Source organism: Triturus cristatus, chromosome 9 (assembly GCF_964204655.1).
Source record: "Triturus cristatus chromosome 9, aTriCri1.1, whole genome shotgun sequence".
Classification (NCBI taxonomy): Eukaryota; Metazoa; Chordata; class Amphibia; order Caudata; family Salamandridae; genus Triturus; species Triturus cristatus.
In genome coordinates this window covers 31,280,197-31,295,177 of record NC_140592.1, presented here as the reverse complement: position 1 = coordinate 31,295,177, position 14,981 = coordinate 31,280,197, and the positions used below count along the sequence as shown (strand labels likewise).

At 48.2% G+C, this 14,981-nt stretch overlaps 1 protein-coding gene across 3 annotated transcripts in view; it reads left to right on the top strand.

Annotated features, from left to right (window-relative positions):
* KLHDC8B (kelch domain containing 8B) overlaps nucleotides 1–14,685 on the top strand; it is a 1,076,716-nt gene extending 1,062,031 nt beyond the window's left edge. For all 3 annotated transcript variants that reach the window (XM_085624303.1, XM_085624301.1, XM_085624300.1), the window contains one exon: nucleotides 13,144–14,685. In XM_085624303.1, the coding sequence (XP_085480429.1) occupies nucleotides 13,144–13,340 (197 nt within the window). In that variant the 3' untranslated portion in view covers nucleotides 13,341–14,685. The remainder of the gene's footprint in view (nucleotides 1–13,143) is intronic.
* Nucleotides 14,686–14,981: the final 296 nt, after the last annotated feature.

The following is a 14,981-nucleotide window of genomic DNA, read 5'->3' as shown; positions in this document are numbered from 1 at the left end:
GGTAGTGGTCAACGGCCTGCTCCTTCAATGTCTGCCATTTCTGTTTTAAAGAAAAGCAGAATATATGCCGTTATTGGGCACAGGCTACTTAAAAAAAAAATGTTTCCCATTTTGGGAGGCAAATGCAGAGACGGAGGTCTGCTGTCCCTTGCAAGCTTCCATCCTTTTTTGTGTCAGTACTTAGGGAATTAAATTTCCTCTGTATCCAATCAGATTCTACCGTATGACTGCATGTAGTACATAACTTTTCCATGTAAACCTAGAATGCTGTGAAGTATCTGAAAAGTAACACACAGTACTTGTAAACAACAGAATAGATAAATCGGAAACAGGGATCAGGGCGCGCACGTGCCACATCTTTATATAATTGCCTGAAATGGTGACTCACACTGATGAGCAGCCTCAGGCTTCAAGGCCCTTTCAATGTGCTTTGTGCAGTGACTGGTACAGACTGGAAGATGTGTCCCCAAGGTTATGGGCTCTGTTTGCAGATGGAACCTTAGTTGTGCATAGAGACATCTGCATCCACAGACAACATTGATCTACAGAATCAGGATCTGTGAAAAATGGCGGGTGCAGATCGAGCTCACAGCTGCAGAAAATCTGTTAGGTGGAAAGGTTGAATGCAGACCTTAGAATGTTGAGCGCTCTGTCACAGTTGAAATGTGGGTGTTCACGAATAATGCCAATGGCGTCTCTTACACTAATGCAAAACGTACTCCAGAAATATTGTATTAAGTGTTTAATTAGGGTGGAAAATATCCTCAAACACCTTTTTTTAGGTCGAGCCTATTAGACAGCACATGTTCTTCTGTTGGTAGGCATATTGTGGCTTACCAAGAAGGTAAAGGGGCTTATAGCTCACCCAACGCTTACTATTGGTTGACTTTCCTTGTCACTCTGTTAAATGGTAGCGGCAATTTCAGTCGATAACCCTTCAAGTATTGCCCGGCGGTAATCGCCTCTCATACCATTCGATAATTTACCAATGAAAGAGGCAGGCGCCGGAGACTGGAAGGCAGGAAACAAAGTTTTTATTCCGTCGGAGCAGAACACATCAGATCAGACAGCAAGGTATCGTCACGAGGTGCTCTAACTGCATCTCTGAGGCCTGGCCTCTTATACACAGGTTTATGACTTTATTGCAGGTTTATCATACATGGCACATTCTTGAGATTGTTTTGGAACATGAAAGAACATCCTCGGAATCCCTACTTCGAGCTCGTTCCCACACATATCTACAGTGGAAGTCCCCACCCCATCCACAGTAGGAGATGGCTATCACACAGCTGGACATTCCGCCAATTCCCGGGGGTGTGTGCGACCGGCCGGGTCTCAGGGGGTAGGGGCTTTGATCTACTGTAATCCCTTTGATGTGGGGTGTTTCCCTTACAGTAGGGGCAATAAACTGCATCCGCAGGGCTAGGTGATGGCCTGGGATCGATTCGGACAATGGGGCGCGGAGGAAGGGGGTTATCAAAGAGATGCATGACCATGTACGGGATGTCGGTCAGGCGCGGGGTGTGATTCCATGGCAGGGTCGCGCAGAAGGAGAGGGTTTATGGCCCGTGTATGAGAGAGCGGGGGTGGTCGGCGCGCGGGGGATGCTTGCAGCGCCAGGGGAACGCGCTGGCGACCGACAATGAGCGGGGGAGAGAGTGGGGTGCCTAAAAAAATGGCGGCCGTGCGTTCGCTGTGCGTGGCGCTGGGGAGAGGCAAGATGGAGCAGATAATGTTCAGTTACAAGCTAAATTTCCACAGTCCTCCCTTTTAACATATCTCGCCAGCTTGCCAGGCCGACATTTCACCTTCGTTAACCCTCCAGCTATAATATCGTTAATGTTTTCCATACATTCCTTAAAGATACAGAGTTTTTATGGCAGGCAGGAGTAATCTGACACATTTATACATAGTTACATACAGTTGATAAAGTAGGCGAGGAGGTAGTACATGCAAAATTACATCAGCTGCGCCGCATGTCAGGCCCAGGGATAGGAGGAGGGGAGCTTGTTTGAGCACAAATAGGATACTGTAAAGCAAAAAAAATGTTTCTGGCAAAACAAGGGATATTTCGTACATTACTTAAGGCCCAGACTTCGTGTGGATCAAAAATAGTCAGTATAGTCGTGTGCATGGCTGGTGTTGTATGAATGTCATTATACAAAGTTAGATTTTCTTAACTTCTCAGTGTACAGTCGGAAGTGACTGATGCAACATCATGAAAACTTGATAGGAAGATAGTTAATATAAAAAGGTGGTTGGGAGAGGATTTCAGCTAAACATGGGTTCTTCTTTCCAGTGTCCTATTATAAAGAGCCATCACTGGTAAGCTCTTATTGTCGTTCTTCTTTCGTTGGCACTGTTGAGCACCGGCGGTGGAGCTAAGGTCCAGCTCAAATCCAATTTCTCACGTGGCAGGGTGTGACCATTCGCTGTTCTCCGATCACAGTCCTGTTCCTTAACACAGTTCATCATAGGTACTTTGAGACAGGGTACCCGCTTTTAGTTCTTCTGTAGTTAGGTCAAATTCATAATCCATATAAAAGAGGGAGAGAGAGAGAAGGGTGTGACGTGCTTCGGGATGCCGAGGGAAGAGGGGGTGGAGTGGGATCGGATCAAAAATGCGGACCAAGGAGAGCAGAATCTTCCAGCACTGGGCCCATCAATCGGGCCCGACGGGTTGGGACTTCAGGCACGCTGGTCAGTGAGCAGGGGGCCTCGATGTAGCCCTTCGTTCTATCGCTTATCATCCTGATAATGGTGCCTCGTCTCACGCCCTTTTTGCTTCGTTGCTTCCCCCTTGGTCGATGCCATAGATGTTCCATGGTCTGCAGCCAGGCTGTGCGTCACGTCCGACCCCTCTCTTCCGATGGCAGCACGTTATCTTTAAATGAGTACAAGAAACAAAATCTTAGAGAGTTGGCAGGGAAGACATTTACACACTTCATCCTCTCTCCCAACCACCGAGTAGTTGCGGGAATGCTTTTATCGGTTGCTGTACGATTGATGTCTATTAACTCTGATGTTAGTGTGCGTGTTACTAATTTATTAATCATTGCTGTGGTGCAGGTTTCTGTGGGTGTCCCTGTCCATCGTCTGGCCCTCTAGGTGTCGATTCCTGCGCTCTATAATCGTTGCAGGAAGCCTGACATCTGTCAACCTTCTGGTCTATTAAAAATTCGAACCGGCTTCTCTGGTAGAGACTCGTTCATTTCAACACAAGTTTTGTTAATACACATTTTCCTCCGAGGACTGCTAAGTTTATAAAAAAAAAGTGCGAGGTGAACCATTTCGGGGAGGAACATAAGCTAAACATTATTCTTGCTGGAGACAGTAGGTAACCCTTATCAGTTTAGGCGATGTATATTTTTTTTTTTAGAGAATAAGGTCATCAGCTGTTTTGTTCGAAATACTCTGAGACGGCTAGTATAGGGCTGGGGTTATTTTGGGAGAACGGGGTGCTTCAGACATTCTATTTCGGGGTAATTGGGCGGGGGCAATTCTGGGCGGTGGAGATGGTGTTGTTAAAGCTCTAAAAACGAAAACCACTGACATATAGTCCCCGTGATGAGGGCCAAATTGGGAGACATCAGTCGTCTTACCTGTCCTTTCTTTCTCAGCCAATTAAGCTCAACATTTGCAGAAAGGAGAGGTAGTAACGTGGTAAAGTATGGTCGTTTTGTTTCTGTCAATTTGTTCGAACACCACCGTGTTTCAGGCCAATTATACACTTACCGAAGAGGTATGTGTCGTTAATTTATTCAAAAAGAAAGAGGGCAAGAAAGCCTTTAGCGAGGGAGGGGGAGAGAGTGAGAGAGAGTGAGAGAGAGAGAGAGAGAGTGAGAGAGAGTGAGAGAGAGTGAGAGTGAGAGTGAGAGTGAGAGTGAGAGTGAGAGTGAGAGTGAGAGAGAGAGTGAGAGAGAGAGTGAGAGAGAGAGAGAGAGTGAGAGAGAGAGTGAGAGAGAGAGTGAGAGAGAGAGTGAGAGTGAGAGTGAGAGTGAGAGTGAGAGTGAGAGTGAGAGTGAGAGTGAGAGTGAGAGTGAGAGTGAGAGTGAGAGTGAGAGTGAGAGTGAGAGTGAGAGTGAGAGTGAGAGTGAGAGAGAGAGAGAGAGAGAGAGTGAGAGAGAGAGAGAGAGAGACGTGTGCATCAAGTAGGCTATTTGGCATATGTACGACACAAAACGAGAGAGAGAGAGAGAGACATGGGTACGATAATAGGCCACTTGGTGCACACACAACATGGAGTAGCATGGGTCTGTTCTATGTAAGAAAACACAAGCGGGGAAAAGACATAAATTCGGTGATCACGTACACACAAATGCCGGATAGGGTGTGATAGTACATGCATCAAGCGCAGAAACTTAAGACGGAGACTCAGGGCTACGTTGAGTATGGGGACCTCTCCTTTCCTGTCCTCTTTCCTATGCATGCTGCGTATTTTCAGTATTTTGTAGTTTATCTTGGGGGGGTGTCGGACCTTTTACTCTCCTCCCTTTGATCGATGGACGAGCACTTCAATCATACGGTGACGCTCTCTTCAAGTGACCCAAGCACGAAATGCATACACATTCATACCGTATGATCGTAGCACACACGCACAATCATACCATACAGTTTTTCATGTTCCCAATGGTGGTCTGCACTTTACGCACTATCCCACAACGTTTGTCTATGTTTTTCCTGATATCGAACACGGTGCGGTCCATGTCCACTCCATTCTTCAGTCGGAACTTCGTCGTGACCTATAGAGGGGAAAAAGAGGGGAGGGGATGTGCAGTATTCAAAGTACCTTAGCGCGCGTAGACACGAAAAAGTTCTACTTACCACGTACCAGGCTAGCCGCAGGAGTGGGTAATACCACAGACCTATTATTCTTTTTGTCCGAGGCAAAGATGCTCTATTTCATTCATCTCCTAAATTCGGGTTCCCTGGTCGTACATGCCTTTCTCAATCGGTCGTGTATTATGGTGCAAGATACCATACCTTGCGTTCGGCCTATACCTTAAGCTATAGTTGACCATTGTTTGACAACTCTTGGAAAAAAGACAGGTGTGGTGGGTACAAATTCCGTCAATCAAAAAAAGATTCAGGCAAATGGGGTCTGCATTATCTGTTTTCTATTGCTTGGGAGTAACAATCATTTATTCAAAAGAAAAAACCTTTACCAACCTAGATGATTTGTCATGACACTGATTCCGTAATTCCTTTTAAGAAGCCCTTTATTTAAAACAATGTCAGTATACAAATACGGGCCTACAACCGCTATAGGCCGGCTACGGCGTGAGAGGCGTCGAGTATCATGAGCAACACTACTTTAGCATAAAATCGGTTCCCTCCCCGCCCCCCCGACCATCATGTGTGGAAACATCGCATACATATCTCTTTTTAACACAATGCCACGTGACTGGAACGCCACAAGGAGTTGTAGGCCTCCCCTACATCGGCGCCATTTTGGGGCGAGGTCGGGCCAGTGTACAGTCTAAGTCTTTCCATGAATTAGCTGTTGGACCAGAATTCCTTTCGGTAGTTCGAGAACCTCCGTTAGCGTCAGCTTGCGTCAGCATGGCGTCACCGCGATCTTGTAGCAATGCCGTGGTCCGTTCTTGGGGCGGGGCAGCAGGCGGGTTCTTCCGCCGACGCCTTGAATCAGTCTTTCTCACTGCACCAAGCGGAGGCAAGGTGGCTGCCGTCCGGGGCAAAGAACAATGGCGGCGGTTTGTCCTTACCGGAAGTCCGCGGGAGTCGAGTGCCAATGACTCCAGCAGATTCTGCAAAGCTGAGGGGGGCATTTTGTCAAGGGTGGGGCCCACGCCCAAGCAGACAAGCTTTCGAGTCCAGAATTGTCTCACGGTGGGCTAGGCCTGGATCCGGAGAACCGACCGCCGGAGTCCAAAGGCAGCAGTAGCAGCAGCTCTTCGGTACAGCCACCGGAGAGGGTCCAGCGGCAGCAACGACAGCAGTTCGGATGGTATCGCCACCGGGGTGGGTCCAGTAGCAGCAACGGCAGCAGTTCGGATGGTACCGCCACCGGGGTGGGTCCCCGATTACTCGGCTGCGGGGGCCCACTCCTCGCGTCGGGCGCTAGTGGCAACCCTGGTGAACCCGTGCTTGGGTGGTTGTCCGGCGGTCGAGTGCAGGGGCGCCAACTCAGCCGAACGGCGAATGAAGTGGCAGGGCGCAACTCGGCTGGCCGATGAAAGAGACGGTTGGGGTGCCCTCATCTGCTGGCGAGCCTCCACCTGGGGAGGTGGGGGAGGCCCGTCCGCGTCGCTTCCCCCCGCCAGGGCACCCTCCATTATTGAAGGAAGAAGAGAATGGGAAGATCCGCACAGCGTGGCAGACTCCGCCTTGGCGCTGCCAGAGCTTCGGCGCTTCGTGCAGCCTCCGGCCTATTCGCACAGTCGTCCGCCACTGATGTCAATGGATTTTTGCATGGCTTTTATAGCCCAAAACCGACTAAGAGGACCGCCCAAAACAGGCCAATGTTGCAACTTCGAGGAAGGAGAGGCGAGGACGGTGTCACGTGGACGTAAAGGCTTTGGGATGCAGGTCGCAGCAGACTGTCATGTAAATAGTTGTTTAAAACGTGTTTTAACCTGTTCATCTTGTCGGAATGTTGTTATACCTATAAGTTATTAAAATGTTTAACCATACTACTTTGTTGAAGTGTTGTACATATTTGCAATCTAGTTAGTGTAATCGGAAAATGGCATTGTCCAATTGCGCGTGATCCTAGTCAAGTTCGGTGACGTTGATGGTGGGTATCAACAGACTTCCGGTTGTGTCTACTGGGCGGGGTGGGTGGTAGGGCAGACATGTTTAGGCAGCGAGAGCGATGGAGCCGGGCTACCTCGTGGCCGTCTTGACCGTGAGCTTGGTTCCTTCCCCTAGTTCCATATATCCCACAAAGGGCTATTTCCTAGCGTTTCTTTAGTTTTGTAGGGTCAAAAAGGATCCTACCAGTGGCCACTGACTCTCGGGGTCCCCCTTTGTATATTTTATGCCATAGCTTGCTATAAACTACGGCGATTAGTTCGTATTTTAGTGAACATGTCCTTATTAGGGGTGCCTTCCAGAGGAGCTGGATGGTCCACCTCTAATAAGCGGTCCGGGCAGAACCAACTACCAATCAGTGGGGAGAAGATAGGCATGACGGGTTTCAACGGGGACAAAAGTCAGCACTACCTATCTTTTCACTGCTTGCAAAGACTAGACAGAATATCTCTATTCCTCGTTATTTGTAAGCAGAGAATACCTCCAAAGAACCAATATCGAACAACTAGTGTTCGGACAATCAATCAATCAATCAATGGGGAGATAAAGATAGGCACGACGGGTTACAACGGGGACAAAAGTCTGCGTTACCTACCCTTCACTATTTGCAAAGACTAGACAGAATATTTCTATTCTACGTTATTTGCAAACAGAGAATATCTCAAAGAGCACTATTCTTCAAAACAATCAATGTTCGGACAATCAATCAGTGGGGAGATAAAGATAGGCACGACGGGTTACAACGGGGACAAAAGTCTGCGTTACCTACCCTTCACTATCTGCAAAGGGAGAGAGAGAGAGAGTATTTCTACTCCTCCCCGTTTGTAGACAGCGAATATCTCAAAGAGAACAATCAATGAGCAATACTAGTATTTCAAACAATCAATCAATTATTTCGCAATTTGTCGTGTTTCACGACCTTACCCGGACCGCGTGGACAGTTTCTCGTCTTCCGCCTCCAGCGCCCGATCGTCCTCTATTCTCCGTATTTGCCGCGGCACTCCTGATGGTTCCCAGTCAGGACCGTAGATCACTCGAGAGAGAGGTCTGCTCGGAACCAGTGAAGTTCGGATGATCGGCTGCCAGACGAGGGTCTATCAGGCAGGAGCTCTCCCGATCGTTGCAGTCGTTCACTCTGTCGTCAGGACCTCTCCCACTGGATCCACGTGTCGCTGATGGGCCCCACGCTTGGGACGCCAATTGTTAAATGGTAGCGGCAATTTCAGTCGATAACCCTTCAAGTATTGCCCGGCGGTAATCGCCTCTCATACCATTCGATAATTTACCAATGAAAGAGGCAGGCGCCGGAGACTGGAAGGCAGGAAACAAAGTTTTTATTCCGTCGGAGCAGAACACATCAGATCAGACAGCAAGGTATCGTCACGAGGTGCTCTAACTGCATCTCTGAGGCCTGGCCTCTTATACACAGGTTTATGACTTTATTGCAGGTTTATCATACATGGCACATTTTTGAGATTGTTTTGGAACATGAAAGAACATCCTCGGAATCCCTACTTCGAGCTCGTTCCCACACATATCTACAGTGGAAGTCCCCACCCCATCCACAGTAGGAGATGGCTATCACACAGCTGGACATTCCGCCAATTCCCGGGGGTGTGTGCGACCGGCCGGGTCTCAGGGGGTAGGGGCTTTGATCTACTGTAATCCCTTTGATGTGGGGTGTTTCCCTTACAGTAGGGGCAATAAACTGCATCCGCAGGGCTAGGTGATGGCCTGGGATCGATTCGGACAATGGGGCGCGGAGGAAGGGGGTTATCAAAGAGATGCATGACCATGTACGGGATGTCGGTCAGGCGCAGGGTGTGATTCCATGGCAGGGTCGCGCAGAAGGAGAGGGTTTATGGCCCGTGTATGAGAGAGCGGGGGTGGTCGGCGTGCGGGGGATGCTTGCAGCGCCAGGGGAACGCGCTGGCGACCGACAATGAGCGGGGGAGAGAGTGGGGTGCCTAAAAAAATGGCGGCCGTGCGTTCGCTGTGCGTGGCGCTGGGGAGAGGCAAGATGGCGCAGATAATGTTCAGTTACAAGCTAAATTTCCACAACTCTCATTTGTCTGCTTCTTACTCATGTACCAGCTTGTCAATCTTGTGTTTGTCCCTCCCATGAAGCATTGCCTGTTTCCACTTTCCAGACTCTTTGGTTGGCAGGAATTGATGCTTCCACTGCTTGCTTTTCAAGCACTACTTTTTTCTTTTGTGGGAAGCACTCCATTAGAGTGCCAGTGTTTTTGAGATGTCACTCTCATCTATTGTCTCTCCCCTGCACTCCATGTGGCTGCATGTTGCCTGACTGCTGCTCCTGACCCTCGTCTCCAGTGTTTTTGAGATGTGACTCTCATCTATGTCTCTCCCCTGCACTCCATGTTGCTGCATGTTGCCTGACTGCTGCTCCTGACCCTTGCCTCCAGTGTTTTTGAGATGTGACTCTCATCTATGTCTCTCCCCTGCACTCCATGTTGCTGCATGTTGCCTGACTGCTGCTCCTGACCCTCGTCTCCAGTGTTTTTGAGATGTCACCCTCATCTATGTCTCTCCCCTGCACTCCATGTTGCTGCATGTTGCCTGACTGCTGCTCCTGACCCTTGCCTCCAGTGTTTTTGAGATGTCACTCTCATCTATGTCTCTCCCCTGCACTCCATGTTGCTGCATGCTGCCTGACTGCTGCTCCTGACCCTTGCCTCCAGTGTTTTTGAGATGTGACTCTCATCTATGTCTCTCCCCTGCACTCCATGTTGCTGCATGTTGCCTGACTGCTGCTCCTGACCCTTGCCTCCAGTGTTTTTGAGATGTGACTCTCATCTATGTCTCTCCCCTGCACTCCATGTTGCTGCATGTTGCCTGACTGCTGCTCCTGACCCTCGTCTCCAGTGTTTTTGAGAAGTCACCCTCATCTATGTCTCTCCCCTGCACTCCATGTTGCTGCATGTTGCCTGACTGCTGCTCCTGACCCTTGCCTCCAGTGTTTTTGAGATGTCACTCTCATCTATGTCTCTCCCCTGCACTCCATGTTGCTGCATGTTGCCTGACTGCTGCTCATGACCCTCGCCTCCAGTGTTTTTGAGATGTGACTCTCATCTATGTCTCTCCCCTGCACTCCATGTTGCTGCATGTTGCCTGACTGCTGCTCCTGACCCTTGCCTCCAGGGTTTTTGAGATGTGACTCTCATCTATGTCTCTCCCCTGCACTCCATGTTGCTGCATGTTGCCTGACTGCTGCTCCTGACCCTTGCCTCCAGGGTTTTTGAGATGTGACTCTCATCTATGTCTCTCCCCTGCACTCCATGTTGCTGCATGTTGCCTGACTGCTGCTCCTGACCCTTGCCTCCAGTGTTTTTGATATGTCACTCTCATCTATGTCTCTCCCCTGCACTCCATGTTGCTGCATGTTGCCTGACTGCTGCTCATGACCCTTGCCTCCAGTGTTTTTGAGATGTGACTCTCATCTATGTCTCTCCCCTGCACTCCATGTTGCTGCATGTTGCCTGACTGCTGCTCCTGACCCTTGCCTTCAGTGTTTTTGAGATGTCACTCTCATCTATGACTCTCCCCTGCACTCCATGTTGCTGCATGTTGCCTGACTGCTGCTCCTGACCCTTGCATCCAGTGTTTTTGAGCTGTGACTCTCATCTATGTCTCTCCCCTGCACTCCATGGTGCTGCATGTTGCCTGACTGCTGCTCCTGACCCTTGCCTCCAGTGTTTTTGAGATGTCACTCTCATCTATGTCTCTCCCCTGCACTCCATGTTGCTGCATGTTGCCTGACTGCTGCTCCTGACCCTTGCCTCCAGGGTTTTTGAGATGTGACTCTCATCTATGTCTCTCCCCTGCACTCCATGTTGCTGCATGTTGCCTGACTGCTGCTCCTGACCCTTGCCTCCAGGGTTTTTGAGATGTGACTCTCATCTATGTCTCTCCCCTGCACTCCATGTTGCTGCATGTTGCCTGACTGCTGCTCCTGACCCTTGCCTCCAGTGTTTTTGATATGTCACGCTCATCTATGTCTCTCCCCTGCACTCCATGTTGCTGCATGTTGCCTGACTGCTGCTCCTGACCCTTGTCTCTTTAGCACTTACCTGTGTGCTTCTCCTCATTGCTTCGCCGCACCCATAGACTCCATGTTGCTTTCTCTTGACTCCTCTGTTGCTTTTGCTCTGCCACCCCCTGTTCCTCTCACATCCCCTCTGAGCCTCCACCACATTGCTTTCGAGTCCCCTCGTGTTTTGCGTCTTCATTCTCCCCCCCTCCCTATGTTGCATCAATGTTCTTGCCAACGTTCCCTTGTTGCTTTACTGTTCACCCACCATCCCCTGCCATGCTTCTGCACATTTCACATTTATTTCTTTGCCATTGGCCCCCCCACCCGCCCCAGTGTTACTTCACCATTCCCACAGCCCCCCCCCCCTTGTGGTTTCCAGTTACCAATCAAACTTGGATTAGTAACTAAAAAGAGGAACAAATAGTGCCATTTTCTTTTAGTAGGCACGCACATGTGTGGTGCATATGCCTACTAAATGATGAAGTTGGCTGTTTGAAAAGATTTTCTTTTTTTGATATCATTAGCCATGCGGCACAGAGTTGGGGATGCTGTGCAGGGTGGCTAAACCCCATTGTCAAAGCCAATAGGTTACAAAGGCGAGAGCTATTGGATTTACCAATGCTTCTTTTAGGCTGATGTTTTTAGAATTGGCCCACATAGACAATGCACAGGGCTACGACTAGAGGCATTAGCACTACACCCTGAAACCTGTGGTTTGAGTTAAGTCTACAATGTCTACATTCACTTATTTGTCTTTGAGTCAGTCTCTGAGAGACTGAATAAAGTGATCAGTCTGGGCACGAGGAGAATGAGCGCCGGGAGGTAGAAAGGAATGGGGTTTCAAGGTATGTTGGCAATGGGCACAGAGGAAGTGGGTTCACGTTTGGAATGTAGGAGAAAATAAAAGAAGCATTGCTGAAGAGAAGGCGTGGTTTGAGTGAAGTACAAGTAGGAGTGTCGCAACTTGTCCAGTTTTACTCCTGAGTTACTCGCATGTGGAAGTGTGTGGACTCATGGCAAGAGGACTTAGTACCCTGGGAATGCCTACCACAGCTTGCTAGTTTTTCAGGTTAATGTGGCAACCCTTACTGGTAAAAATAGCTGGGGGGGTTTGTTGATAGACATGACAGGCCATAGCCCTCTGCTTGGAAAGACCACACTTTCTACGAAAATTCAAATTCAAAAAGCTTTATTCGGTTATAATTTTTTTTAAACGTAAAGGCATTCATAACATATAGCAAATATGCACAAGAATAAAACCACACAAATGGTAAACGTCATTAAAATAGATATATAATCAACAATGTATACAGCTGTCCAGGAGTATGAGCCATCCCTATAGAGTTACTTTAACTCACAGCAGCTTTTAAAAAACTAGCACCATAAAAAACAACGTCCACAGAGAGCATTTGTAAAAACAAGAGAGCCGGTTGTGCATGCTTAAACTCTCGCACCTTAAAAAGAGGAATGAAATCTGCCTTTCTCAGAATCTCAACAATTTACAGAACAGACTAAAAGGCATGGTATCCTGCAGAGACACCTGGGGCATATTTACAAGGGGATCTCGCCACCAGAGCATCCTTTTTTTTAACATTCTGCTGGCGATAACCCCTTTGCCTTATTTACAAGGCCGCGTTATGCCACTTAATATGGCTCAATGGCACCTTGTAAATAATGCCCCTATTCACGCTGCACTTAGCGTTAAACGGGAAGGTAATGGGTGTTGCAGTGGGCGTTCTGCTGCGACAACCATTGCTTTTTGACGCTGCCCCCTATTTACAAGGCTGGCGTAAATATGGGGCAACACCAACAAAAAACAAAAAAACTGGTGCAACAAGGAGAAATGATTTTTTTCTCCTCATTTTTGCTGTTTCTACGTGTGCTGCACGCTACAGCACATATAGAAAGAGGAAATCAACAATAGTAATTGTTCATGTGCAGGAAAGGACTATGGTGCAAAGGTGCCTGCTTTGGCGCTAGGCAGCTACATTTAGCACTAGGGGAAATTCAGGGGTGCACCATATTATTGTAATTACCGTTCATCACTGCATTTTAGAATGCCGGAGCGCAGCGTTACCAATTGTGGAGTAACACCGCGTACTGCCATTTTGTTGTGAATATGCCCCCTGGCTGCAGCTGCGGGGTGCTAGAGAGGATGCTTTCTGCCAGCCCGAGTCAATGCTAGTCACTGGGGCAACAGATTTAACACTATCTACTATGTTTCTCTGACTGTCCCTTTACAGTAATTTGTTGTTTAATGTGTAATGTGACAGCTTGTTTAATGCAGATTATGATGGCTTGTCTTCCTCATCCAGGGAACCAGCCGTCGCCATTGAACTCCGTCGAAGGGTTCAACCTGATGAAGAAGCGGTGGGAACTGCTGCCTCCCATGCCTACGGGCCGCTGCTCCTGCTCCAGTCTTCAGACGCCCAACATGCTCTTCGTCATCGGCGGCGTAGCTCAAGGACCAAGCAGCGCCATGGAAGCGCTGTGCGTGCGAGAAAGCGTGTGAGGGGACGTCAGTCTTGACGCGCTTCAAGAAGTCCTGAAAGAATCACAGGAAAAGCTCTCCATTCACATGAGGAAGCAAGTGCCTATGGTGATGAAATGTGGTACCCAACAGCCCTGAGGCCAAAGGACTTCCACACCTTACCAGCCAGAGCTCTGCGGGCCAGTGGCTTTTCATGAAGTAGAACCAGCCGCTGTCACTAAATGGCTTCTACGCCAGCTTATAATAGCTTTCAGCCTTCTGGCCCATTAAGAAACAGGTTGGACTGTAGCCATCAAAGACCTGAAACTCTGCCAGCTAAGCCAATGGGATAGAGCAACCCTAAGGAATATAACTTTTCTATATGAAGATTTTCAATGAGAGATGATATAGTTCTGAAGAATGGCAGAATATTCTCCTCAGAGTAGCAGGACACTCCTCTTAAAGCTTGAACCTGGAGCAGAGACCCATGCCACAAGCGGGGCCATCCTAGTACCACAAGCCCATGTCTGGGCCGCGCTTTACTCGTTGGACTCGGATCAGAGACAGTGTATCTGGTCCTTGCTCCCAAAACCGATTTAAAAGTTTAGTGAACTCAAGATTAGGTCAGGAACAGAAACCCATCTATGTGCCTATACTTTTTTTTCTTGTTTCTGTTGTGATGACTTAAACAGTGTGATAGTTGGTATGATAGAATTGTTTGAAAAACCTTTAACTTGGTAACACAGGGTAGATCTCTTCGGAGTTATCCAGGATAGCATTGCCTAAGTAGCAGGCTTTTTTTAGACAAGCGAAACCACTTATGTCCTTCTTGTAGGCAGAAAGTACAAGTAGCCATCACACACATGGGACTGTTAACACACACTCGGGGCTGAAAAGAAAGGCGTGGTATCCACTCTTCGCCTAGGGACCTCTCGATCATTGTGCATTCTGAACTTGTTTTAGGTTGCAATAGAAAGATTCAACGTGACAACTAGTACCTGCATTGTGATTTACTATTTAGGCGTTTTTTTCAGAAAAAAATGTGTAGTACCTCTATTATAGCAGAACAGAATTTGAAATGGGTGTCCATGCTTGAAGAAACTAGGAAAGTGTGTCATCCTTGTCCGAACAAGATACAGGTAGATGTTTGCATCCGTGGACTTTGGTGGTCGATGAAGCCCAGTTCCATCCTTGAGAGAGGCCGCCACAGTCCAGTGTTGAATGAACTTTGGTCTGTTCATCCTCACGTGTATCCATGATGGAGTCAACAGCAGTCACGACTTACGGGGACTTCTCCTTTAGGTTTATTGTCAACTATTTCACATTGTACGTACTGTTATACTGTTTGAGATTATTTTTTTTACCAAAAAACAAATTAAAAATCATATTTGAATGGCTGCCCGTTAAAATAGAATAATTTGTCGCACAAGGAATACAAATATTGGTTGTGTTGCCTGGATGAAAACCAAGGTGGGTCAACAAACAACTGTTGCTGTTTATCTCTTGTACGTACGTTGTGTTGCTTCATGTATATCCTGTGCCTGGGGTTTGGGCTGCACTTAGATCACCCATCCGAGTGAGTGCCAATTGCATAAGCGCAGACACAATCCGGAACAAAAATAATGTCTGGCTTTAGGTTTGCAATAGAGGCTCTTGACGCGTCACCTCATCACTGTGTAAGCT